The sequence below is a fragment of the Cricetulus griseus genome, chromosome 7 (genome assembly GCF_003668045.3).
Source record: "Cricetulus griseus strain 17A/GY chromosome 7, alternate assembly CriGri-PICRH-1.0, whole genome shotgun sequence".
Classification (NCBI taxonomy): Eukaryota; Metazoa; Chordata; class Mammalia; order Rodentia; family Cricetidae; genus Cricetulus; species Cricetulus griseus.
This window is the reverse complement of record NC_048600.1, coordinates 112,310,557-112,337,865: the sequence shown is the minus strand read 5'-3', so window position 1 is coordinate 112,337,865 and position 27,309 is coordinate 112,310,557. Positions and strand designations below refer to the sequence as shown.

Sequence of the window (27,309 nt, the reverse complement as noted above, 5' to 3'; positions counted from 1 at the left end):
TGGTTCTTCTTCAGGTAGGCCAGCTCTTCTTTGAGATTCTCGATCTGCATCTCCAGGTCAGCTCTGGACAGGGTCAGCTCATCCAGCACCCTACGCAGGCCATTGATGTCGGCCTCCACGCTCATTCGCAGGTTCAGCTCTGTCTCGTACCTGCAGGGTTGAAGATAGGGGGCATGTCCACACACATGCTTGTGCTCTGTGCAGAGCAGGACCCACCACTGGCTCCCCGGGACAGCCAGTAGACATAGACTCACTTGGTACGGAAGTCATCAGCCGCTAGGCGAGCATTGTCAATCTGCAGCACGATGCTGGCATTGTCAATTGTGGCTGCCAGGATCTGGAGGTGATAGTGAGCTCCATGAGCAAGCACCCACCACAGAGCCCCACGAGGCTGTGCTGTATACCCTACTCGCATTCGGCTTTGCATAGGAAGGGCAATGAGGGTCCCTGTGGCCACCTCCTTTCAACACTCAGATGTGGTTTCAGGAGCTGCCCAGCCCCCCAAGTTCTCACCACGAGATGGGACATGACACCATGAATAGAGAAACAGGCATCCATCTGTCATCATAGGGTCTAAGATGCCTGGGCCTAACCCCCAACTGATTCACCTCCAGGCTCAGCCCTGCCAACTCCCCTCCCCCATCTCCCTCACAACACTTCTCCATCTCTGAGACAACCTTATCCCAGTTTCCACAGCATTTTTTATTAGATTCTCCCCTCTACACTCAGGGAACAAGGCCATACCTGTCTGGTTCTCTTCGGACTCCCCAGGACTGGGCACAGTGCCTGGCCCATAGTCAGCCCCCAGGGTATATTTGTCTAATTAATTATGTGACTAATTAATTGATTGATGAGGTTATGACCAGCCCCTCCTCAAAGTCAGGGCAGAGCCCAAGAAGATACAGGAAGTTCATTTACTATTATTGCTGCTGTCAATGTTGTTGGGAATGCCCGAGGCTAGTCCCAAGTAAGAGTCATGAGGTTGGGGGAAGAGAACAGAGGAAAACTCACCTGATAGCAGGAGCTAGGTGGAAATTGTCCTGGTTTAAGGCTGACCCAGGAGGAAGATGTCCCATCAGAACCATCCTTCATTTAGGGCCATCTCAACCCACCGCCCCCCCAAGACCCGGCTCGAGGTTCTACGTTCCATACAGTGACCTGGTCAGGCTGAGTCTAAGGGTCAAGTTGCTTCCTTCCTCTGCCTCCCCATCTGTGCCCTGAAGAGATCTGCTCCCCCCCCCAACTATGTACCCAGAAACCTAACCAGAACACTGGAAATATAATACAGTATGGAAACCCACCCTGGGGAGGGGGGCCTCCATTCTAAGAATTAGGAGGAGGTGCTGGAAAACCCCAAAGCACAGAGCAGTGACTCATCAGGACACCCCTGGATTCCCCGCTGCCCCAACAAAGCCTGGAATCTGATCTGGCACAGCCAGGAGCTCTGCTTCCAAGGGAGATTACAAGAATCCCCTGCCAGGTGGAGGACCCAGGCAGGAGTAGACAAAGCCCCTCGCTAGGCTGCTGTAGGGCTGGCTTTCTACCCCAGAGCCTGGCTTGGCCTCACAGCTGCCTGAGACCAGACTGGGACCAGCCTGTCTCTCAGTAACCCTCAATTCCTGCCTTCCACTAGGACTCAGTGGAAGCCCCTCCCAGAGAATGTTTGTGTTAAGACCTGAGCAGCTACATTTACAGAATGCCAAAGCCATTTTCTTAGAGATCAAGAAAGTACGTGAGGGAAGAGGTGTGATCCTCTTTAGTCAGGCTAGCTTGTAGTCTGAGTTGAAAAACAGACCCCAAAGTAGCCACCAGAGAAGGAGGGAGACCCACAACAAATGCAGTCTTGAGAACACTCAGACTCTGAAGCCAGTGTAAGAATCAAGACATAGACTGAGCATCGAAGTATTGAAGAAACACCAAGATTCTGGGGTAGAAGACAAGCCATCCGTCAAGGATGGCTACCTGGAGAAGGGTGGGGGGGCAGGAGAGTAGTTCCAGAGGAAAGATGGTGCCTAGCCTCATGTCTCAGCATTCATACCAAGCAACACCCATCCCCAGACCCTTTACCAGGCTGTTCTCTATAGCTGAAAGGCCTGCAGCTCCTTCAGTGTCCTGAAACCACCCCATCCTTCCTCCATCACCCACCCCAGATAAGCTCTCTGGGAAGAGAAGAGTTCTCCTCCATCCCCTTGGAGAGTTCCCTAAAAATACACAGCCCAGGATACCCCACAGGCTCAGGGCTATTCCCAGAGACATGAGAGAGGGAGGGATGAATGGCAGGTGACTGAGGTATGCGATGAAGAGGATGTCTTCTGCTATAGAAACAGAAGGAGTCTGATCAGGACCTTGTGCAGACAGCAGAAGGTAGGCAGGGGGTCCCACCTTGTTACGCAGGTCCTCTATGGTCTTGAAGTAGGGGCTGTAGTCACGAGCAGGTCCAGGGCCCTGCTTCTTGTACCAGTCACGGATCTTCACCTCCAGGTCAGTGTTGGCCTCTTCCAGGGCGTGCACCCGGTCCAAGTAGGTGGCCAGGCGGTCATTGAGGTTCTGCATGGTCTCCTTCTCACTGCCCCCTAGAAGGGCATCCGACACACCAAAACTGGAGCCAAAGCCCCCACCCAAGTTGCAGGTGTAGCCGCCACCATAGCCGCCTCCCAAGCCCGCTGAAAAGCGGGAGGATGTGAGCGACATATTGCCACAGCTGCCACCTCCCAAGAGGCTGGGAGCCCGGCAGGCACCCCCAACACGGACGGAGGACATCCGGGAGAGCCCCCCACCAGGAGCACAAAGGCCCTTAACCGAGCTGGAAGATGAATATTGGCGGATGCTGGTAGTGGTAGCCATGGTATCTGCAGGTCAGGTAACAGGGTCTGGAGTGGATGGAGACCGTGGGCTACCCTTTATAGCCAGAATGAAGGAACACTGAACCCCTGGCCCTTGAAGTTCAAGCCAAAACCCCAACCTTGTAATTTGTCTCTGTTCCAGTCAGCCACCCAGGGCCTGAGGCTTGGGCTTGACCTGTGTATCACATCCCCATATCCTGAGGCCTTCTCCTGTGTCTGTCCAGCCTGGGCATCAGTGACCTCTTAGTGGTCCATTGTTCTGTTTCAGAACAAAGATGGTATTAGAGCTGCAGCCCCAGGGCAGGGTGATCCTCCGTCCTCAACCTCAATTAGGCAGCTGAGCTCATTCTTAGGGGAGGGGGAGAGAGTCCAAAGAATCTAGCCCAAGAGCAGGGAAGGGCCTCAAACAAGGCTCCACAGGCCCAGGAGCCAGGAAGCTGATCTGGCCCCCCACCTGGCATTCCAGAATCTCAGGGAGAAAGATATGAATACCTGCTCCTGGTAGGTATATGATGGTCCTGGTAGGAGCCTTCAGTCTAAGCTGGGGAGCCCCTAGCTCTCTTGAAACTATTCCAAGCCTTCATGGTAAGATACAGCCTCAGACTTGGGGACCCCTGGCTAAGAAAGTAGAGGCATGGCCACTGGCCAAGAGGAGCTTTAGATCCCAGATTTTCAGGAGGCCAATAAAGGTATCTCTGTTTCTTCATCTATAAAAGAAAATCAGGGTCAACAAGATAGCTCACCGGGTAAAGGCATTTACTGTACAAGCTTGATGACCTGAGTTCAATCCCCAGGACCCACATAAAGACAGGAAGAATGGACTCCACAAAGTTGGCCTCTGACCTCCACATGCACACCATGGCATGTGCACACACACAATAATAATTAATCATCATCATCATCATTATCATCATCTTCATTGCTACCTCCCAAGGTCTTTTGACATAGGCAAAGCTGTGACAAAATGGAAAGTGGGTGTAGAGGATGGAGACGGGGCCTGAGACCAGAGAATAAGGGTATCACACACACCGCTCCCGCCAAGCTCATTTGCTCCACACCTGAAGAAAGTTGACTCAGAGGGTTCCCAGAGATAACACCAGGGGAGGGCAAACCACAGAAAAGCGGGACTGTTGCCAGGGAGACCCTGAGTGGGAGTCACGCCCCAAAAAACAGTCACATCCCAGTCCTGGGAGTCAGCAGCCACCCCTGCAGGGGAACCGTATGGTCCCACAGCCTGGCACCCACTCCACCCAACAGGGAGCTTAGTGGCCTAATCTCTGCGGCGCTAATGATTTAGGTGCTGCCAGGACACTGGCGTCTGAGCAGAGCCTGTCTGAATGCGGAGCCTCCAGGGGTGGCCAAGGCCCGGGGCTCAGGCAGAGACGGGAGGCACACGGGTGGCCTGGGCTCCTTGCCCGTACTCAGGGACAGGGAGGGGGCTGGGTTTCCCATATGGCCCAGGACTCCTGGAAAGAGGTTAGACTGCTACAATGACTTCTTGCTTAGAAAGTGGTGGGCTCTCGTGGGAAAATGCCCTTCACCTGAAGCACCAGGGGAAGAGCTGTAAAAGCTATCTGGGAGGGAAGGGCAAGGCACTGGCTTCATCCTGTTTCTGCCTGGCCTGAGAAGCTATTGGTAGGGGAGGCACAGAAGCAAGACTAGAGAGGAATGTCAAGTGGCCACAGGGTTAGACATCAAGAAGGACTTCCTGACGATCTAGACGGTCTTGGAGTTGGAAAGGAACCCCACAGAACCTTCATCCACCTGAGTGGGCCAGAAGCAGGTTCTACTCCAGCCACCCTCCCAGGGAAAGGCCCACAGTAGAGGCCCTTCCTCATCCCTGCCAGAGCCACACTTCCAAGCCCCCTCTCCTCTAGGACCTGACTGTCTCCCTGTACTGGCCACTCTCTGGATTACAGTGGGGAGTGGCCTGCCAAGCCACAGGTGACCTTGCCCACCAGATCTCCCCTTGCAGCCCCTCCCCAGGCTTCCTGCTCCTCTGCTTCCCAGTGGGTGGGAGCTCACCAAATCACTCCAACCTGGACTTCAGACCCAAGCCCACCCAGCCTTCAGCTTTCCTTCAAAGATCTTGGGATGAAGGAAGGGTCCCCAATTTCTACCTCCAGTGACCCAGACCTCAGCTTCAAGGGCCCAGTTGGAAAAAATGGAGTCGGCTAGCCCCCTGTCTACCTCCAAAAGCCCCAACAGAAGCCTCACCCCCAGCCTTCACTACCACACCAACTACCAACTAGCACCATGGCGTCCCTTGTCCCTGATAGCAGGCTTCAGGCCACTCTTCTAGGCCACATCTGTTTCTTGGTTTCTGTTCTAACTCTACAGTACAGACAGGCCTCACACACTGAAGGACAGGCTAGCTAGCCCTCCCTACCCAGCTAACGGGCAAAATCAAGGCAGCACAAGCAAGACATGGAGCACAGCTGTTGTTTCAGCTACTTGAGAAGCAGAGACAGGAGAATAACAAATGCATGGCCCTCCCTAGGCTATGTGAGCACGGCCAGTCTGGGCAACTTAGTGAGACTATCTCAAAATTTTAAAAAACAAATAAACAAAACATGAGGCTAGAAGGAAGGCTCAGAAGGTAAAAGCATTTATTGCCAAGCAAGATGTCCTGCCTGAGTTCAGTTCTGATGACCCACATGGGAGAAGGAGAGAGCCAACTCCTACAGGCATCCTCTGACCTCCAAGCACTGTGGTAGGCTTGAACCACTCAAATACATACATACATACATACATACATACATACACACACACACACACACACACACACACACACACACACACACACTCACACACACAAAGTAAATGACTTTTTTATTTGTTTTATTTTGTGGTTGTGGTGTTTGTTTTTATTTTTTATTTTGAGTTGTTGGTTTGTTTTGGTTTTTGAGACAAGACATCTCTACACAGTCCTATCCTGTAACTCACTGTGTAGACCAGGCTGGCCTCTAACTAACAGAGATTCCCCTTTCCTCTGCCTCCCAAGTTCTGGGATTTAAAGAAATGTGCCACCATGCAAAGCATACATTTTTTTTGTTTGGTTGGTTAGTTTACTTTGCTTTGCTTTTGTTTTTCAAGACATGGTTTCTCTGTGCAACAGCTTTGGCTGTCCTGGAACTCACTCTGTAGACCAGGCTGGCTTGAACTCACTGAGATCAGCCTGTCTCTGCTTCTCGAGTGCTGGGATTAAAGGCTTGCACCACCACGCTCGACATAAATGTAAGTTTTAAGAAATAAAATAAAGGGCTAGAGAGATTACTCAGCAGTTTAGAGAACTTGTTGCTTTTGCAGAGGACCTGAGTTCAATTCCTAGCACCTACACAGTGGCTCACAACCATCTATCTGTAACTCTGGTTCCAGGGGATCCAATTCCTCTTATCACCTCTGAAGGACCAGTCACATACATGGTGTACAGACATATATGCATTGAAAACATTCATGCACATAAAATAAAATTTAAAAAACTAAAAGGTAAATGACAAAATAAATGCCAAAGGGGCTTGGGATGCAGCTCAGGGGAAGAACGTTAGCCCAGGCCTTAGATTCCATCTACATAAAGAAAACTAAAGACAAAATTAAAAAAAAAAAGAAAGAAAAGAAAAAGAAAACTAAAGACAGCACAAGATGGCTCTGAGTCTCGGGAAGTTCTCCACAAGCCTCTGCAATCCTGGCCGAGGGTGAGAAGACCTTCTTCTTCAGGTCCTCACAACAACACTAGCAGGAAACTGAGGTGGCAAAGACAGCAGTTGGGTCCACCTAGTAATACCATTAGCAGCTTCCACTCTCCCTACTAGGGGAGGAGGTCCATCCAGGCATCTAAAGACCATAGAAGTCCCGTGGCCCAGTGAGTCTCCTGCCTGGGCCTGCCTTCCACCCCAGCAGGGAGAGGCCCCTGCTGCCCCCGCAGCTGTCAACAGCTGGGCCCACACTGAAGCTGAACAGGAAGGAGGAAGAGACCCAAGGGCGCCCTTCACACCAGACTGGGGTAGCTGGAGCCAAGTCCAGTGGAGACAGAGGCAAGAGGAAGTCCCAAGGGGAATGGGAAACCTCTGGATGTTCCCCAGAGCCCTGTGAGCCAACTCCAAGCTGGACTACCACCCAAGGCTCCCAGCCTCATTCCAAAGATTGCTAAAAAGCCAGCAGGCTCCAGAGTAAACTGTGGAAGGCCTGCCTCAGACTTGAACACAGGGGTCAGGGAAGGCTGATTCCTTACACTGGGCCTGCTCACCATCATTCTGTTAATGGCAGGCTCTGGATATACCTGACATTTAACAAATGCATAGGGATGGATGTTGGGTGGAAATCATGCCACATCTGCCCAGCTGAGCTTGGCTCCTGCAGGCCCCAAGGTCAACCCCTAGAATGAGGCCCATCTTGTATCAGATCAAGGCTTGTATGTAGTAAGTGCTTATAGAATTGTTAACATGACTAGGCTGGAGGGAACCTCCCCTGACTAAGGATAAAGGTTAGGGTTGGGTGGTTGGGAGTCAGAAAGGTTCCATCTAGTTTGTCTCCTACTGGAACCTTGGCTTGGAAGATGAGAAAAAGACCCTAGAAGCTATCACTTCACTCCCAGGCCCTTGTCACTAGGGTAACCTGCTCCTTCCAACCCAACCTAGACACTGAGACCCTTTCACCAGGAGGCACCTTGCCAGGTATTGGATGGGCTGGGCCAGCCAGGCACTCACAGGTTCTCCACCCTCACCCATCCCTGGTCAGGCACCCCTCAGAATACATCCTTCCAGCCAGCCTGCCACACCTGCCAGCCCCGCCCTCAGGTGGAATCCTCTTCTTCCTCCGTTCTGTTTCCAGGCTCAGTACCGAGGTCCAGCCCCACCCAGGTCCACCCACTAATGATTTGTCTGCTGCTCCAGAGGCAACCACACCCTCCACCTCCTTAGCGCCCATGACATGCCCAGTGCCCTGCCCCGCCTCCCAGTTTGGAGAAGCAGAGATAGTGGATCCCCTAATGCCTTTGAATACTCCAGAGTCACGGGGGTGGGGGGAGAGTCCCTCCAGGGCGGAGAGCTGACTCTGCCTCTTCCCACCACGGTCATCTCCTTCTAACCAGTCTCCAGGAATTATGTTGGGTGGTCCAAAACAACAGCAATGACCAGGGGCACTCACCCATATGTCCTTTTATATTTTTTGATATTATAATATAATTACATCATTTCCCTTTTCCCTTTCCTCCCTCCAAATCGCCCCATTTACCCTTGTTGCTCTCTTTCAAATTCATGGCCTCTACTTTTCATTGATTGCTGTTACATGCATATATGTGTATTTATGTATATTCCTAAATATATAAATACAACCCGCTAGGTCTGCATAATGTTACTGGCATGTATGTTCTCAGGGCTGACCATTCGGTATTGGATAACCTTTTGGTGTGTTCTTCCCTGGGAAAGGCTATTTCTTCCAATCTCAACATTCATTCATTGCCTGCAACTAGTTCTTCGTGTAGGACTGAGGTTTCCTGGCCCACCTCCCTGTACCCCCGCAACACCCCCATCAACATCAGCATCTCTATCGTTATCCTTTTTTAGCTCATGTTTAGGCAGCAATGTTAGTGAGACTTTCTGGGTGTAGCCTCTGACATTCCTAGGAGACACAATCCCACGGCAAGCTCCCTGTGCCTCTGGCTCCTACAGTTTTTCTGCCCCCTCTTCCACAATGTTCCCTGAGCCGTAGGTGAGGGAGGTGAGGTGTGTTGTAGATGTATTCATTGGGACTGGACTCCACAGCTCTGCATTTTAATTGGTTGTGGTTTCTGTAATGACCTTCATCTGTTGCAAAGAGAAGTTTCTTTGATGATGGACGAGTTTGTTTGTTCTTGCCAGCTCCTTGGACCTCATGATCCGGTATTGTCCAGAGCTGGTGTGTTGGGTGCTTCTACTCCCAGGTGGACACTATCTGAGGGTAGCAGCCACTGACCCACTGCTGACTCCCCAGCCCACCCTCACTGTGACTCACCAGCCTTCCTGACAGGGCAAGCAAGCAGGGAAGGCTGAAAGGACCCAAAGGGCCTAGGAAGGGCACTGAGGGGAGACCTGGGGACAGGAGACAGTGGAGGAGAACAAGGGAAGACGAATCAGGAAGACCACAGGGACAGGCAAGCTGTAAATCTTGGCAGCGCTGGGATGAGGGGTATGGAGATGAGAAAGGGAGAAAGCCATCCTGCTTGACACTGGCTGGTGTGTTCAACAATGGAGGCCAGCGGCAGCCATATGGCAAAAGCAGGGTCACTTCAGAGATACAGCGAGAAAGCAAAACGTACCAGAAAAAAAAAAAAAAAAAAAAAAAAACACTTAGGCTTTGGCCAGGATCCAAAAGAGAAAAAGGAAAAGTTATACTTTCCTGAGATAGCTGCCTGGCCCTGGCTCCAAAAGCCACTGCCTCATCCCTTCTTTTAAGAGCTTGGTGAGGACAAGACAGCCTTTTGCAGCATCCTAGGTTAGAGTAACACTCTGCCTCCCCTGTCCCCAACACCTACCCCTCAAGCCCTGAAGCCCTGAAGCCCAGCTGCCTTCCCCAGTTCTCCAGCCCAGAGCTCTGGGTCTTGTCATCCGTGTGTCAGAGGCATGTGCTTTCTCTAGCATGGCTCTGAGGAACAACAATTCCCTCGTCATCCTCACACCCCCAAGACCAGACATGGCCTGATCTATTAATCCTGACTGTACTATGCATGAAATAGGCTCTGGACCCCAAGACCAAGAACATGATGTCCAATCTGGACTCGGTGTGGCCTCGGGTTAGTCATTCATTCCCCCTCAGTTCCCCACTTGTGCAAAACAAGAAGGCTAGGCTTGTCAACCCATTACCCAAGAGGCACTCTACAGGGATGAGGCTTCCACGGCTCAAGAGCATGGAAGGTGAGCCTCCTTGTCTGTGAACCCCAAACATGTACCTATCCTAACCCCCAGAACCTGGGGATCTAGACCTTATAAATAAAGCAAAAGGGACTCTGCAGGTAGGAAGCTAGTGTCATCACTGTGTCCTCATCCCGGAGGACCTAGGAGGCAGAGTCAGGCAGAAGCAGATGTCAGTGATTGGGGGACTTGAGTGGAGGACCCCAGCAGCCCACTGAAGCTGGAAAAGGACCCAGAGAAAGGCAGCCATCATGACACATTGATTTGGGCTTCTGTCTTCCAGTCCCGGAAGGGAGTAATTGTGTATCTTTAGGCCCCTGAGGTGATGACCACTTGTCTTAGCAGCAAAAAGAAACTAATGCACCCCTCAAGCCCATTCTAGTCCCTGAGTTCTAACCATTCTCACTTGTACTAGATTTGTTAAAGAAAACTGTTCCTCTTCTATATATACAGCCAAACACGACTTCTGGTCCCACCACCTAACTCGGTACTCGGCACTCGGCACTCGGCACATGGTAAGAGCCCAGCTGGTGCTGACCTGGGAGCTGAATGGATACAGGCAGGCAGTGAGAGCCCAAAGTTAGACTTCAGTCATCACCCATTCATCGCACTCATTGTGTGGCGGACACTGGGCTGGGTGCTCAGAATGCAATCCTGAGTCAGCCCAGCCCTGCCCTTCACAAGAGCCAGCAGTGAGCGAGAGACAGACACGCATTTCATCTGAGCACAATAGCACTGTGCCCTGACAAAGGAATGTGTGGACAAGCACCTTGGCAAGATGAGGAAGGAGCCAGTCACTCATACTGAGGCACTGAGCAGTTTCTGAGGGAGGGCCTGAGAGACTGGGTTTCAAAGCCTGGGCAGAAGCGATGAGCCAGGCAGAGGTGGGGACATGCCTGGTGTGTTTGGGGAATACCTGAAGGCCGGAAGCTGGATCAGCATCTCAGAATGATGCAACCAGAGTGCTGGGGGTGGGACTTATGAGGAGATGTAGCTTGTCTTCTATTGGCTGAGCATGTGTTCTATGCTACTTGCTGTCCCTGATGCTGGGAATGCATAGGGCTTCTCTAGCCTAATGGAGCAATCAGTCTGGTGGAAAGGTTGGGTGATCAACAAACCAAGGCCAAGGAAGCTCTCTTCCACAGCTAAGGGGAGCTGAGGAAGGAGCCAGCTATGTGCAGGGAAGAACATTCCAGATGCAAAGCCCCTTGCTCAGAGAGCAAGAAGATGGACCAAGCAGGGAGAAGTCAGGTTGAGCCACCAGGCAGAGGCCAGAATCCCTGGTGGCCTAGAGCAGTGGTTCTCATCCTTCCTAATACTGCATCCTTCTAATACAGCTCCTCTTGTTATAGTGACTCCCAACCATAAAATTATTTTGTTGCTACTCGTAACTGTAATGTTGCTACTGTTACGAATCATCTTATAAATATCTGATATACAGGATATCTGTATGCAACCCCAAAGGGGTCGAGACCCATTGGTAGAGCTTGTTGGGTGGTGCCAAGCAGTGGGGGGAGGGGAGTCAGGCCTGAGAACCTGGATCCACAGTCTGCTGGGCCAGGCAAGGCAAAATCTGCTGAGAGCTTCCGCTCGCTTTTCCCACAGATGTGAAGGTGCATGAGACTCTGTGAGGAGAAGTGCTTCCCAGGCTTCACTTGGACACAGGCTACTTCTAGGAAGAGCTTTGTGGAGGGAGAGCTTCCTGGAATCTCTTTGGGGACTCTCTAGGCCCACAGAGCATGTGAGAAGTGACTGGAACAAAGGCTGAGAAGAAGCCCACAAGGAAGGGATCTTAGATTTTATCTGGGCATTGCTGTGTCTAGGCTGGTTCATTCATTTGTTTGCACGTTTGCTTATTTGCTTACTTGCAATGTTGGAAACCAAACCCCCAGGGCCTGGTACTAAGCATGCACTCCCCTGCTTAGGCATGTTCCCAGCCTTTTCTTATCTTAATATGTCTATGTACATTGACATTTTATTAAAGGCAGGTTCCCATAGAGCCCAGGCTGGCTTCAAACTTCCTGTGTATAGAAGGACAGCCTTGAACTTCTGATCCTCCTGTCTCCCCAGTGCTGGGATCACAGACACCGGTTTATATAGTGCTGGGAAACACCCAGAGCTTTGTCCATGCTAGACAAGCACTGTATTACATCCCCAGGCCTTACAGATTTTAATCCCACAGAAGGAAACACTGTCCATCTCTCAAGACCTGTCTCTCAGGCAACAGTATTGATGAAGGAGTGGATTCTTTCCATCCACTCTTTCCCTGGACTTGAACGTTTGTTTACACAAAATGGTATAATAAACATCCCTGAACACAGGGCATTGTGAACTTCTGCAAATACAGTCTGAGGGGAGATTTTAGCAATGGGATTACTGGGTTAAAGGGTAATGTTTGTTTTTGGCAGAGACAATGTCCTGCCAAGGCTAGCCTTGAACTCCTGGGCTCACGTGATCTACCTGCCTCCAAGGAGGACAGACATTCACATGGCTGGCAAATCCATTTTGTCTTTTCATCTCTTATTGATTTTTTTATTTTATTTATGTATCTTTGTGAGTGTATACATACATATGTGTGCAAGCATGCATGTGTGTGCATGTGCCCACAAAAGTCAGAGGGTATCAGATGCTCTCAAATTGGAGTTACAGGTGGTTGTAAGTCTCTTAGTGTGAGTGATGGGAGCAAACTTGGGTCCTCTGGAAGAGCAACAAGTGCTCTTATACACTGAGACATCTCTCCAACCCTCTAGACTTTTTCTTTCCTTCTTTCTTTCTTTTTTAAGACAGAGTCTCACTGTGCTATTCTGGAACTCACTATGTAGACCAGGATGTCCTAGAACTCACAGATATCCTCCTGCCTCTGCCTGGAGTACTGGAATTAAAGGTACATGCCACCACACCCAATGATTTTTTTTTCTTTTTTAAGACAGACACCCAGGCGGTGGTGGTGCATGCCTTTAATTCCAGCATTTGGGAGGCAGGAGCAAGTGAATCTCTACAAGTTCCAGGCCAACGTGGCCTACAGAGCAAGTTCCAAGACAGCCAAGGCTACACAGAGAAACCCTATCTTGTAAAAAGAAAGAGAGACAGAGGGAGGGAGGAAAGGAAGGAGGGATGGAGGGATGGAGGAAGGGAGGGAGGGAGGGAGGGAAGGAGGGAGGGAGGGAGAAAGGAAGGAAGGGTGGGTCTCAGGCTGGCCTCAAACTTGCTATGTACTGGAAGACGACTTTGAACTTTGATTCCCCTGCCTCCTCTCCCCCAACCCATGACAGAGAATGAGCGCCCTCACTAGCTTCTGCCAGCACTGGAAACCAGGGAGACCTAGCTGTTCCCACTGCTGCAGGTTCTATGGTCACCTTTCCCAATGGTTGAAAAGGCTCCTCGGCTACCATGGTTTTCACTCCTAATTTATGGTTGACAGAGCATCTTTCCTGTGCTTGTCAGGGTTTCTATTGCTGTGATGAAACACCATGAGCAAAGCAGCTTGAGAACAAAATAGTTTATTTGGCTCACACGTCCACTGTTCATCATCCAAGAAAGTCAGGACAGGAACTCAAGCAGGGCAGGAACCTGGAGGCAGGAGCTGATGCAGAGACCATGGAGGGTGCTGCTCACTGGCTTGTTCCTCATGGCTTGCCCAGTCTGCTTTCTCATAGAACCCAGGGCCACCAGCCCAGGGATGGAACCACCCACCATGATGAAGGAGTGGAGTCTTTCCATCCACTCTTTCCCTGGACTTGAACGTTTGTTTACACAAAATGGTATAATAAACATCCCTGAACACAGGGCATTGATCACTAATTAAGAAAATGCCTCACAGGCTTGCCTACAGCCGGATCTTATGAAGGCATTCTCTCAACGGAGGTTCCCCCCTTTCAGATAACTCTAACTTGTGTCAAGTTGACATAAAACTACCCAGCAGGATCTCTTTTCGAGTTTCTAGTTACCCCTTGTGAGCTGGCCTTCCCTGCCCTTTGCCTGTCTTGCCCTCACCAACTGGAGAAGAGTTTCACAGACTACTCTCAGCCTCAGCACAGACACTGTGTGAGTAGTTCCGCAAGCTGTCCGTGGATCTTTTCCATTTGGGCAAGTCTCTTTGGGTCACATTCATGCATTATTTCTTTTCTGCCAGTAGTTTGATAAAGAGATTTCCCTTAGTGAGAATATGACATCAGGAAGAGACCAGAACACACAAAGGGATGAGTGACAGTCCAGGAGACAGACACAAAGGTGGAAACGACTGGGTGGCTAGCACAGGCGCAGGCCAGGGCTGCTGGGAAGCAGTGGAATGTGGGGTGGCTTTCTGGGTTGAGCAGGGGGCAGTGATGATGATGGCTCTAGGTTGCAAGCATAATCCAAGAGAAGGGGAAGCTGGGAGCAGAGGGACACTACCCCTCTCGAAGCACATTTTACTTGTGTATCTTCACTTGTTTACTGCCTTCTCCAACCTGGCAAGGGCATCCTATCTAACCACCTCCTTCTCTGTCCCCAGAAATGGTCACATCAAACAATGCTCTGCCAAATAAATGACCAGATGAATAAACCAGTCACCGGAGTTTGAGGAACCACTTGCCGCAGGAGAGGAAGGAAGCATTCACAACACAAGAATGGCTCTCCTTCCGAACCACCATCCCCGCCCCCGCAGTTGATGGACAGCCCCAGAGCCCCAAGCTGGGCTAGCAAGAGGGCTGTGCCCACCAGCCAGCCCTGTGGAAGTCTAGCCCTTTGAGGCAGAAGACAAGAGTTGAGAACGCAAGCCTTAGGCAAAACACACGCAAACAAGGCAGCCCGCCCCCTGCAGGCCATTCAGGGAAGCAAGCGATGCAGGCGGAGGCCCGAGCATAAAACACCCAGGAGCTTCCTAAAAAGGCTCACTGACTTTCCACAGACCCCGGCGCCTAGAGGAGAGCCTCCAGGGCAGTCAGAGGGGTCTTCACATTCCTTCAAATTCCTTCACATTTGTTTCAAAGTCATCAGGAGACACAAAAGAATGGAAACGGGACAGGAAGCAAAGGGCATCATGTGGGGTCCCACCTCACCTCAATGAGGTCCTCTCCTCCCAAGGTCCTCTTGTACCAGAGGGCATCCCTGTATGGGTTCTAGGCTCCAGCTTCTTTCCAAGAATGGAAAGCATCCACTATTAAAAGGCTCAACCTCAGCTTCAATTCTGTGGCTAGAGCACCCTCTGCTGGTCACTTTGGGTCCTACACCTCTGCACACACAGGAGAGGAGCTGCCTAATTCCTCCTAGGGAGGAGGAATTCAGGGGTGTGCTGGACCTCTATCTGCCAACTGCCCCTTCAGACCCCTTCTCCTCCTGGAGCCTGGATCAGCTCACCTCCATCAGTTCATTCCTCCCTAGTCTGTGTCCCCCACTTTCCCACTGCACCAAGGCCAGCTGGGCCACTGTCCATTGTCCTGGCTCCAGGCCATGGTGGAGACAGTTTCTCCCCAAGCTGGTCTGTGCATTAAGACATGTCACCTGCACCTCTTCTTCTAACTATCTATGAAAAGCCTTTCCCTGCCTCCCACACATTTCTCTCCTCCCTACCTACCCCTTAGGTCCCTCTATGAAGCTGCTGACCCCAAAACCAGCTTCTTCCCCTGCCCTGAGTTTGGGGGTCCCTGAGTCTGTCACCATTCTCCATGAGCAGCACCGCCTTCCTGCTGAGAACCCTTTAGTAACTGCAGCTGCTATTGGTGTGCATCCCACACAAGCTAGGACCCCTGACTGGGGACCCAATACAAACCAATGACGGAAGCGGCTGTGTGCACACCTGTATGGATAGCCTATGTGCAAATCCAAGCATGTCCTGCATGTGTTTGTGAACAGCAAGAGTGTCCACTTCTCTGAGAGCCTCACCAAGTGAACCAGGTAGGCTCTCAGCCAGGCTGGGGCTGAGAGGCATGAAGTTCTCATCCTGTACCTGCAGAGAGCAGCACTGAGCTGCTCACAGAGACCTGGGCAGACATTCCAGTTGTTTCACCTGGCCTGGGAATGGCTTCTGCTCTCTGAGCTATGGTGACTCCTGGGCAAAAGGGGGCATGGAAAGGGCTCATGTCAAAAGACGAGTGCCTAAGGTCCTGCAGAGATGGTTAGCGGTTATGAGTACGTATTGTCTTTCCAGAGAACCCAAGTTCAATTCCTAGCACCCATGTTAGGCAGCTCACAATCACCTGGAAATCCAGCTCCAGGGAATTCAACATGTCTAGCCTCTGTGGGCACTTGTCACTCATTTGCACATTCTCACACAAAGGCACACGCACATTTATTCATGTGATTTCAAATTGTATTATTTTCTAAGTCGAATTCTAATGTCACATAGTAGTTCTGTCTTTATTCTTAAATCCAACATATATTTTTGTCAGTACTATTTTGACTCTATTCTATGTTGATTTGTATAAAAAGAAAAACCGGCCTCCAAGCTCTCCCTGGCACAGAACTGAGCCTGCAGCGGTTCCCTGGAAGTCCCCAGAATTCACAGAAAGGCCCTGGGTTTCACTCAAGTTGACTGTGACCTTGGAGGAGAGGACAGCCTGGGTCCAAGTTCCGCACTTCCGCAAGGCTAGTGGCTGGTTCACACACAGCTCCTGTTCACACACTCATGCTTGCACATACAATTCACACACACAGTTTACACACACTTGCACACTTTCACAGCTCACACATACATTTGCACACAGCTCGTTTATATTTGGGTATTCATGCATTAGACTTCATTCAGATATAACCACATGACCTTGCACTAGCATGCATTCATAAACCCATATGCACACCTTCACACTCAGACACACACCTCACACAGTCACACTCACAACTTAGAGACAGGTACTCACACACTCACACACAATCACACATACTCACACAGGCTCACACTAACACACATTCACGCTGGACTCTCACGTGCACACTTTTGCACTGGACACTTGTCCGTGCTTTCAGCCCCGTAGCCTCTCACTTGTTCTCACATTGCACACGCATTCATTCACACTTACACAAAGTTCTCAACACTGGCTACCCCTGGACAAGCCTGAACTGTCTGTCCATGATCCCAGGAGAAACTTCCAGAATCTTTCCAAGTAACCCCAAGCCCAAGGAAGAAGGATGCCCCCCCTGCCCCACCCAGTCTAGAGCAGGCAGAATCAGGACCAGGCCTGTTGATAGCACATTCAAGTTCCCAGGCCTCAGAGGAAACCTCCAAACTTCAGTTCCCTTTTAGCTAGTTCATCTTTGAACTATATACAGCAGGGCCTGGCCAGGAAACCTAACAGGAACACAACCGGGGACTAGAACTATGGGAGAGACACTGGACCTCATGCGGTAGCATGAGGCCACCCAGGGCCAGCCCAGGAGGCAGGAAAGGGAGTCTGAGAAGGCACAGCACAAACAGGAGTCACAGGCAGACACTGACATATGAGGTATGACTCTCATATATGGAGACCAGTGGCACACAAGGACCTCACACCCTCAGGGAAGAGTGACATAACCCAGAGGATAGGAGACAGAGATGAAAGCTGAGCCTAAGTGGGGAGGGGCCCAACCTGTGAGAGACCCTGCATACCACACTAAAAGGGGCTTGGATGCTAAAGGCCATAGGTACAGGACAGGGAAGGACATGCTTCTCCTGCAGAGATGTCAACAGGGGCCCAGAAGCTATAGGACAGACAAGTTGCCTTCAGCTACCACCTGGAGAACCCGGCTGACCTAGAAACCTGCCCACAAGCTGGGTCCTTCCCTAACTCCTCCAAATGAGGCCCTGTGAGAGGCACAGGGTTTGTCTGTGCAAAGGGCTAGAGTCACAATATTAAGACTCTGAGGAGCTTTGGTGGGTTCCAGAAAGGTCTCCCCAAAGCCTTCCCCAGATGGGCCAATTAGTTGTAGCCCAGCAAAAAGAAGAGGGTATGAGTGTCCCCTAAGAGAAAACAGGAAGGGGGTGCTTGGTGGCAGAGCTGGGCCCAGCTGGGACAGCTAGAAGGAGGGCTGAGTGTTGGCTCTACCAAGAGGGCCCAACCCTGAATGAAGGAAGGTGGGGTGCAGCAGGCCCACACATTCCAGCAGCTGCCACTCCCCTCCAGCCTGTTCTCACCTGTTCCCACAATTTCCCAGACTGCCCTGGACCCAGCTTTCAGGGACAGTTCCCAGAATCCTTTACAGTCCAGACCCCAGCTACAGAAGATCACAGTCTGAATGCATCATAGCCTTCCTGCCCTAAAACAAGGGCCCCCCTACAGGCACTCGCGCTCAACCACCCTCCATCCTCAGCTTTCAGACACTAGAACAGGACAAGAGCAAGGCTGTCAGAGCTGCAGCTCCCCTGACAGATTGCTCTCCTCCCTCCACCCCAACTAGGCACAGGACAAGAGAGAGGGAGGAAGCTAGAGTCTCTAGACATGTTCCGGGAACAAGGTCACTCCAGAATGTCACCTGAAGCTCAGCCAAAGAAAAGCTGGGAAGGAATGCTGCCCTCCAAAGATGCCCAACTGGGTCATCCCAGACTACTCCTGTTCCCATATCCAGCAATGGGCTAGGTGGGCTCAGGAATGGTACCTACTCTGTTTCCCCAGCCCCACCCAGGCCCAGCCAGGCAACCTGCTGTCCTCACAGCTGAAGCTGTGCTAAACTTTGTCCAGGGCCAGCCGATGTCCCAGTGTGCCACCCCTCCCCTCAAACCCTACTGTCACCTTTCCTGACCTCATGTGCAGACAGAATTCCCACGCCCACCCTGGGCCCAGGACCAGATCTGTGTTTTCTGTAGCCCAAGCTGCCCTGGGCCAGGCCAAGGCCTACAGGGTTCCCAGCAAGCAGCTCCCACGAAAGTCTAGTGGAGAGAGCCAGCACAGTGACCAAAACTTCTGAGGTCTAGGAAAGAGATGTCAGAAAGTGAGGGGGCATCCTACAGCCAGGAGCAGATAGACTGAAAGATGAGTTCCAGCAAAGGCATCAATAAAAAGCTTGAGCTGGGCAGTGGTGGTGCACGCCTTTAATCCCAGCACTTGGAAGGGCTCAGAGGCAGGAGGATGTCTGTGAGTTCGAGACCAGGCTGGTCTACAAGAGCTAGTTCCAGAACAGCCTCCAAAGTCACAGAGAAACCCTGTCTCGAAAAACCAAAAACAAGAAAAAGCTTAAACACAAGGAAAGGTCCCCAAGTCTCAGACTTGAGGTTTCCTGCCCAGTCCCACACGGGAGTATGCCCTGACCACAAAGGGCAACGGGAAGTTCCCCAGGGTCCCATGGTGGGGAGGTAGTCTCAGTTCAGACCATCAGATCCTAAGCACACATTCAGTTAAAGGTCACATTCTGGGCTAGGACTGTCACTAAGTAGTAGACACTTGTGGAGAATAGATAGGCCGTAGGTTCTGTTCATGGATATAGCTTCGTGGGAAAAGAGGTATGGACAAAACATGTTCCACCCATTGGTATTAGCAAGGGAAAGAGTTCCTATACTCATTCTATAGGAGAGGAAATGAAAGCCAGGAAGAAGAAGTGGATTGTGGGAAGACTAACACGAATGATTGGTGAAAGCCAACCTTGACCTATGCCCCCATGTAGATCCCTTCAGAGTCCCAGGTGCCAGACAGCCAGGTGTACAGACAGCCTAGCTGGGACCAGGAGGAGCAGGGCCAGGGTGGTGGATGTTGGTGGCAGTCCCCAGAGCTGGAAATCTACAAGGGAAAAGGCTCCCACTCCAGCCCTCTGCCCCAGGACCCCACCTGGTACCAGAGCTGCCAGCTGGTTAGAACAAAGGCTTCATGCTATAAAGCTGGACTGTGAACATAATGTCACTCCCCGGAGCTTCACAGCCTCTGTAGGGCCCACCCCGCCTTCTGCCACCAGCAGGGGCAAAGCCCCCAACTAGGCTATGTTGACCCTCAACTCTGGCCCTCCAAATACAGAGACAAAATTGGTGAGCCGGGGCTGAAGACTGACCCCACCCCCACCATTGTCCTAGCTACTGTGGGAACTGGGGCTCCAGCAGACTACCCTCCCTGAGCCTGCGCCTCACCCAGCAAGGACTTGCAAGGCAAGCAGTTCCCACACCCCATTCCAGGCAGCTGCCAGGTGAGTCCCTAGCGCTGAGCTGGCTCAGGTGCGGGCAAGCGGGCGGCGGGCGAGGCTGGGAGAGGCACAACACACCTGGCTCTGCCAAGCCCAGACGCTCTGCTGGGAAGGAATGCAGACTCGCCCAGGCTGGCCCTGGGAAAGCTGCCACCCCCCTGACTCCCGCCAGCTCGCTGACTCAGCCTGGGTGGGTCTGTGAAGCTGCAGCCTCAGCAAGACCAGTCTCTCCCACCACACCCCTGCCCGGCCAGTGGCAGGCAGGGGACAGGGCCTGAGATTGGGACTGAGATCCCTCAGCACCCACCTGGCCCATGACCCTGGGGAGATGCAGGGATGTTGTCCAGCATACCCTTCTGCACCATACTGGGCTTCATGCAAGCATACACACACACACACACACACACACACACACACACACACACACACACACGACAAGCACACTTACACACCAATGTCAGCAGAGTTAGAGGTCCCTGAGAGATAGCCACTGAGCCCTGGCTCCCCACCCTGAGCCTTCTCTGGGCCTGGGTTCCCCCCAAACCCATAGCCCTGTTTTGTGACCTGGGAGCTGGAGAGAATATTGCCCACAGTGTCCCCATACTGCCCACAGTGTGCACCGTGTGGGACTGAGATTTGTGTTACCTGGGTACCAAAGACATAGCCCAGAATCATTTAACAAGCAGCCACCGTGGGCCTGGTATCTTGGAGGAGAGCCTACCAAGCCTAGTGCAATCACTCTCATCTGTAATCCCAGACTCAGGAGGCTGAGGCTGAGGCAGGAGGATCACCCCAAGTTGGAGGCTAACAGGAGCTATGTAGTGAGTTCCAAGACAACCAGGACTTAAGAAAGAAAGAAAGAAAGAAAGAAAGAAAGAAAGAAAGAAAGAAAGAAAGAAACTCACAGAAGAAATGCTCTGTCTCTCTGGTTTCCCTAAGACAGAGAACTGTAGGCCAAGTCCTTCAGGCTTCCTTCACCAGTGCTACAAACAGAGCCACGTAAGACCTTCTGTTGCTATCAACTAGGACAGGAGCACTTGAAGTAACTCAGCCCCACTCCCTCAGCCCAGGCATACCCCAGCAGAGAGATCATCAGGACAGCACCCCCATTAGTCTTTCTCCATATGATCCTAAGCCCTGGCATGAGCAAACCACAAGCCGGTGAAGGCCAGAAACACCATCCTTTTCCCTAGGCCATCCCAGCCTCCCCAGGTACCACATACCACCACCCTGCCCACCCAGCCAACCCTCAGCTCCAGGCTAGAGCAGCCCCTGCCACCCTGGGCACCAGAAAGCAGAGCTCTCCAGGACTGAAGGAGCCAGGCCCCCTTCTGTCTCCTGACTGTAGAGAGAAAGAGACCGTGGCCTCCCTCCCTGAGAACCTGCCGTGGCTCACTGGCCAAGGGACGTCTCCTGTCTGGCCTCTGCTCCTCTGCTATGGATCATGCTTGGATGCTCCACTGTGGCCCCTTCTCTTTTCAGCTCTCCCAGGGCTATAGGGCTGGAAGCTGGGGCTGAAGTAGGGGCCAAGCTGCTGAGGCCACAGCCAGGTACCCTAAGCTAGGAAGCTCCTGGACGCTGTGGTAGGAGAGTGAGGGTCTCCATGGACCTTGAGCCCTTCGTCCTATGCCCCCATCCCCCCTTAGCTAGGCCTCTCCCCCAGCTGACTGAACTGCAGGCCCAGGTTGGTTGGGTGTGGCGTTGGCAGGACAAACAGTCTCCAGTGTTGGGTGTTGTGCCTCTGTTACCAAGGCCAGAGGGTGAGGGCCCGGCTCCCTGGTTCCCTGGCTCCCTGCCATGTTTGGGCCCCAGGCAGAAGTGTGGGTGGGGAGGTGTGGTATTCACATCCCACTCCCTGAGCCCCAGGGCTGGGAGGGCCAGCTGGGACTGGAAGCTCCCAGGGCCGATTCAGACTTGCTCCTAGCCTTGGCTGGCTCCAGGGAGAGAGCCAGGCTGGGTGGAGTGCAGGGGGAAGGGAAACTCTCTGCTGCTGGGGTGGGCTGGAGGGGTCTGCAGAGATCTGGAGGGCCTCTGAGACACATGTCCCCACTCTAGGACTGACTTCACACCTGTTCAGACTACCTAGCCCCCGCCCGGTTCCTGAACACACCAGATGGGCCTCAGACACCAGATCTGGACCCTTGACTGTGGGCAGATCACTGCCCCTACCTGGGCCTCAATTTCCCCATTTGTGAAGTATCAGGATCTGAACTAGGTAGTTTGTGAGGGAGCTCTCTGGCTCCACTCTCCTGCCATGAGCTAGACAAGCTTGCACTAAGGGTGGTGAGGTCAGGTTCCAACAGGGAGCTGTGATCGGCCTTGGAAGCCCTGAGAATAAAGGCTGGTTCCACATCTCTGAGCCCAGCCGGAGTGTGACCAAGCTAAGGACAGAGGGACAGGGTTATGGTCAGAAAGACTAACAAGGTAGGACCTACCCTTTCTTCCCACCCCAGCTATAACCCAGAGCAGCCCACCAGGTCACTGTCACAGCCTGAGCCCCTATCTTCTAGTCTAAAGCCAACCTGCATTCCTGCTGGTGCTGAGGCAGAGGCAGGCTAAAGGTAGAAGAATCAAGACAGAGGCCCTGTCTAGCATCTGAGAGCCCACGACCTAGTGCAGGCCAGTGGCCAATAGACAGTACAGAGGCACCCACACTGATGAGGCAGGGATGGTTTAGAGGGCTGGGGAGAAGGGGCAGTTTAAACCAAAGGGTCGAGAAGGACAGTAAGGAATTCAGGCTGTAGTCAAGCAGTGCCACCAGCGTTGGCATTCTAGAGACAAGATGGAGTCTGGTCTCCTGGGCCCCGCAGGCAGCCTGAGACAATGTGAATGGTGGTCACTGCAGCAGAGAGGGCAGGAGAGATCCCTCCTCCAACTCAAGCAGGCACCCCTCCCCCAACTCCCCCAGGAAATGCAGAGACCCAGTGCTCTGCTTTGAGTAAATACATGAGCTCATTCCTGTCTGATCCGGACCTGCCCTTGCAAAGCCTCATGTTGGCAAAACAGGAGAAAGAAGAGAGACTGGACAGAGGCAAGTGGGCTCAGAGGGCCTTGCACAGGGAGGATTGTGGGCCCAGCTCAGGCAGTCAGGAGCAAGAGTCCTGGATAGGAAGAGGCCCCAGACCGGAGACAGGCCAATAGGTACCCACTCCGCTGCCCACGGGGTTGGGCCTCCAGGACAGGCTGGCATAGAAAATGAAGCCCTGACCCCGGCAGCTAGCTGGGACTCTGGAGCGGTGTGATGGCCCTATCTGCACTGGAGAGCTAGACCTGTAGATGTGCTGAAACCTCCCTCTAATATTTAGAAACCCCAAAGCAACACCCATGATGCCGAGCATCAGGGATAGACCCTGGGCCTCAGTTTATGAGGCCCAGGGAATCTTCTAACCCAGCAGGTCCTTTTACGAAAATGTGAACAACTTCTGGGGAATGGAGCCCCTGATAGCATTCATGAGGTCCATGAGGGGCATTCACAGGGCTCCATCCCTGTGACAAAAGGGTAAACTGAGGCAAGAGGAGCATCAGGCTTGCATCAGGTTAGGATCAAGTTGGTCAGAACTCAGGCTCCGGGCTTCCCCTGGCTCTCCCCAACACTCCAACTGCCTCTCATGGGAACTTGGGGACAGGACTTTGGAGGACATTGCCACCACACACTAAAAGTGACAGCCTGCTGGCCCCTCACAAACCACATCTCCCATGGGGACCCACCAGCTTCTCTGGCTGGCCTTATACCTGCTTGAATTGTTCTTCTACTCACAAAAAGGTGACACAGAGGCCAGAGACCAGTGCTCCTGTCACAAGACTCTGTGACAGAGAGGGGCTCCTGACCTGTTGACAGCTCCCTATGACTAGGGAAGCAGGGAGGCCCATGTTGGGCCCAGGCAAACAAGGCCAGACCAGCCAGGCCCCTGCCACCTCCTCCCCAAGTATGAAGAGAAAGCTCTGCAAGGAATTGGGCCTCCAGTGGACCCACAGGCCACGGGAAGTGCCACCCACAGTAGACAAGGCAGGAAGAGAGGCCAGGACATCAAACACAGGAAAGCGTGGGCTTCTGAGGGTCCAGGTACAGGGATCCCCCATCCAGGCAACCCCAAGTTGGCCCTCCCTTCTCTGACACTCTCTGCTGCCTCATCCCTTAGCCCACTCCTGGCCTTCACCAAAGCTGGGTTTTCGTGCTGGCATTCTGAGGGCCAGGGAGTGTCTCCTCTAGGTTGCTGAAGTGGCTGCTCCCCAAAGATGTTGAGGAGTCACTGTGTACAGATGTCATGCCAGGAAACACAGGGGTACACACAGGCCCTTGGCCACCTCACAGTCTAGCTGAAGAAAAGAAAAAAAAACCCAGAGGAACTGTCAGGAGTGGGGTAGCCAGGGTGAAGGGGGAAGGGGACGGGACAGGAGGCTCTGGAATGGCCTTAACATGTAGCATGCCTGTTGAAAGTTGGTTTCAGACTCCACAACTTCTTGGTTTTTTGTTTGCTTGTTTGTTTTATTTTTTAAAGACTTATTTTATCCCTGCCAGGCATAGTGGCATACATCTTTAATCCCAGCACTTGGGAGACAGACGCAGGGGGATCTCTGAGAAGTCAAGGCCAGCCTGGTCTACAGAGTGAGTTCCAGGACAGTAAGAGCTGCATAGCGAGACCCTGCCCTGCAAAAACCAAGACAAACAAAAGAACAGATTTATCTTATTTTATTTTATTTTATTTTATTTTATATGTTTGAGTGTTTTGCCTTCAAGTATGTGTGTACACCACCCACACACCTGGAACCTGTAGAGGTCAGAGGGCATCAGGTCCCCTGGAACTGAAGTTACAGATGTTTGTGAGCCACCATGTGAGTTCTGGGAAATGAACCTGGGTCCTCTGCAAAAGCAACAAGCACTCTTAAGTTAACAAGACTGCATTTCTGGCCAGCAAAACAGGAGATGTTGAGGCTGTGGTCTCAGTCTCCATCTGGAGCAGCCGGGAGCAGGGCACTGAACCAACTCTCCATCCCACTCTTACTCTATTTCTAATTTTGCGTATGTGTCTGTGTGTGCCACATGTGTGTGGGCACCTACAGAGACCAGAAGTGAACACAGAATCTCCTGAAGTTCAAGTTACAGACTGTTGTGAGCCATCTCATGTGGGTACTGGGAACTGAACTCAGGTCCTCTGGAAAAGCAGTTCCTAACTGCTGAGCCATCTCTCCAGCCTCCATGTCACTAGCATGCAGAGGACAAATGAATGTAACTGGTACCAAGAGGCCCCTGTACCTCTTCCCAGGCCCTACACCCCTAAGGTGACTGTGACTTCCAACAGCCTAGGCTCATGGGTCCTGCTTTTGTACCTTATAGAGATTCATACGCCGCGGGCTCTCACACCTTCCAGATCAATATTCTGTCTTGTTACAGAGATCCTGCCACAAGAGCAGCTGTGTGTGGCATAGTGATTGAGGGGTACAGTGGGAGCCCCGGGGAATACACTCCACAGCCAGGAAGGACCATTCCACAGCCAGCCAGGTTGCCCAGGCAGCTCTGGGCTGGGAGAGTCATCCAGAAAGGGGAAGGGCTGAATACCAGCTTAGTGCCAAGGATGGAGAGCTGTGCCACAATGTCTTCCCATGGCCCCAGTCTTTGGCCCTGTCCAATCTCCCCCCAGATCCATCCTACTCCTCCTACAGAAAAGGGGGTCCTGAAGGTAATGGAAAGCACATGCAAATGACACACAAATGATATGCAAATGACTCCAGGCTCCTTGAGTCAACTTGGGCAGAAGCCATCATAGTGAGTGGAGGACTAGACGCCCCAAGTTTAAAGCATCCTGCCTCTGCCCCTTCTTCCCATAGGTCCCCTTTTCCCTGCCCCCAAAACTCCAGCCTCCATTGTCCTTCCTTCATCTATGAATACTACTGGCTCTCCTGGAGCAGAAGGATGGAGATACAGAAGAGGGCACCTGAGACTAGGCCCTCTACCTTCCAGGAACTCTCAGACCATCAGGGAAGGGAAAAGTGCAGCCCCCACTCTGAGGGAAGAGACAGCCCAAGCCGCTCAGCCTCTATGTGTGGGTTAACCCAAGACTGCATTTCTGGCCAGCAAAACAGGAGATGTTGAGGCCGTGGTCTCAGTCTCCATCTGGAGCAGCCGGGAGCAGGACAGATGCATGAAGAGACGACAGAGAATGGGGACAGGCAGGAGAGCAGGATGGGGCTGAAGGAATGTGGCTGGGAACCAGGAGCCAGGATTCCAGCCACAGCTCTGCTCTTACTGAATTTGTCACTTTCCGTCCTCGCCAACTGCCCACCTGCCCCACCTCTCCAAAGTCCCTAAGCAACAGTGACACAGACTTGTCTGGACCTCCCTGGGCCTGGCACACTGTATGCATTTCATGTCTGAAAGGTTTGGGGTGTGTGTGGGTGGGTGTGGGTGTGGGTGTGGGTGTGTGTGTGTGTGTGTGTGTGTGTGTGTGTGTGTGTGTGTACACATGTACTGGTTTTTTGAGACAGGGTTTCTCTGTGTAATAGCTCTGGTTGTTGTGGAACTCACTCTGGAGACCAGGCTGGCCTCAAACTCACAGAGATCTGCCTGCCTCTGCCTCTCAGGTGCTGGGATTAAAGGCGTGCGCCTCCACTGTCTGGATCATCTATATTTTTATTCAAGATTGACTGAGAGGAAGGAGATGATGCCCGTGTTCTCTGTCTGGGCTGGAGTGATGGTTCCCTGGGTGTGATCATTCATCAAAACTCACGAATTCTGACTGGGGAGTTAGTTGGTAAAGTGCCTGCCGGCCATACCCAAAACACCGGGATGGATCCCCAGCATCACATAAAGCCATGCATGATGACACATCTGTCATCCCAGCACTTGGAGGTAGAGGCAGGAGAATCAGAAGTTCAATGACAGCCTGATCGGTATGATATCCCATTTGAAAAAAAAAAAATCTAAACAACAATAAAATACTTCATGAACACTATACTTAAAGTAAGTGCCTTTTGTTTTATGCATTTTTAGGAAGAGATAAGACCAGGCCCTTCACAATGGCAAAAACCAGGGCTTCCCCGTGAGGAGAGAACTGCGAAGCAGAGCACGAGGTGTAGAGAGAGATGCTGCAGGCAGCCATGGCCTTTGACATTCATAATACATGTCCCACAGACTGAGGAGAGCAGAGAGCAAAGTCTCTTGAATTTGAGAACAGCATCCTGACCACTATGGACTCAGAGAGCCCTACTGGGCTCTTGGACAATCAGCACTGCCAATACCTAACTGAATACCTACTATGGGCACAGCCCTGATTTCAGTCTTTACGTGGTCAAGGTTACCCCACCTGTTTTTATACAGCTAAAAATGAGTTTTACAGGGCTGGAGAGGTGGCTCAGCAGAGAAGAGCACTGTCTGCTCTTCCAGAGGACCCAGGTTCAATTCCCAGCACCCACATGGCAGCTCACAACTGTAACTCCAGTTCCAGGGGTTTTGATGCACTCTCTGGCCTCCAGGGGCACCAGACACACAAGTGATGCACAGACATACATGGAAGTAAAACATCTAT

General features: G+C 52.1%; 1 protein-coding gene across 1 annotated transcript in view; it reads right to left on the bottom strand.

Annotated features, from left to right (window-relative positions):
- Positions 1 to 2,844, bottom strand: part of LOC100760630 (keratin, type I cytoskeletal 42) — a 6,633-nt gene extending 3,789 nt beyond the window's left edge. The window contains exons 1-3 of the mRNA XM_027428171.1: positions 2,383 to 2,844; positions 255 to 337; positions 1 to 150 (exon numbers count right to left, since the gene is read on the bottom strand). Of these exons, the coding sequence (XP_027283972.1) occupies positions 1 to 150; positions 255 to 337; positions 2,383 to 2,844 (695 nt within the window). The remainder of the gene's footprint in view (positions 151 to 254; positions 338 to 2,382) is intronic.
- Positions 2,845 to 27,309: the final 24,465 nt, after the last annotated feature.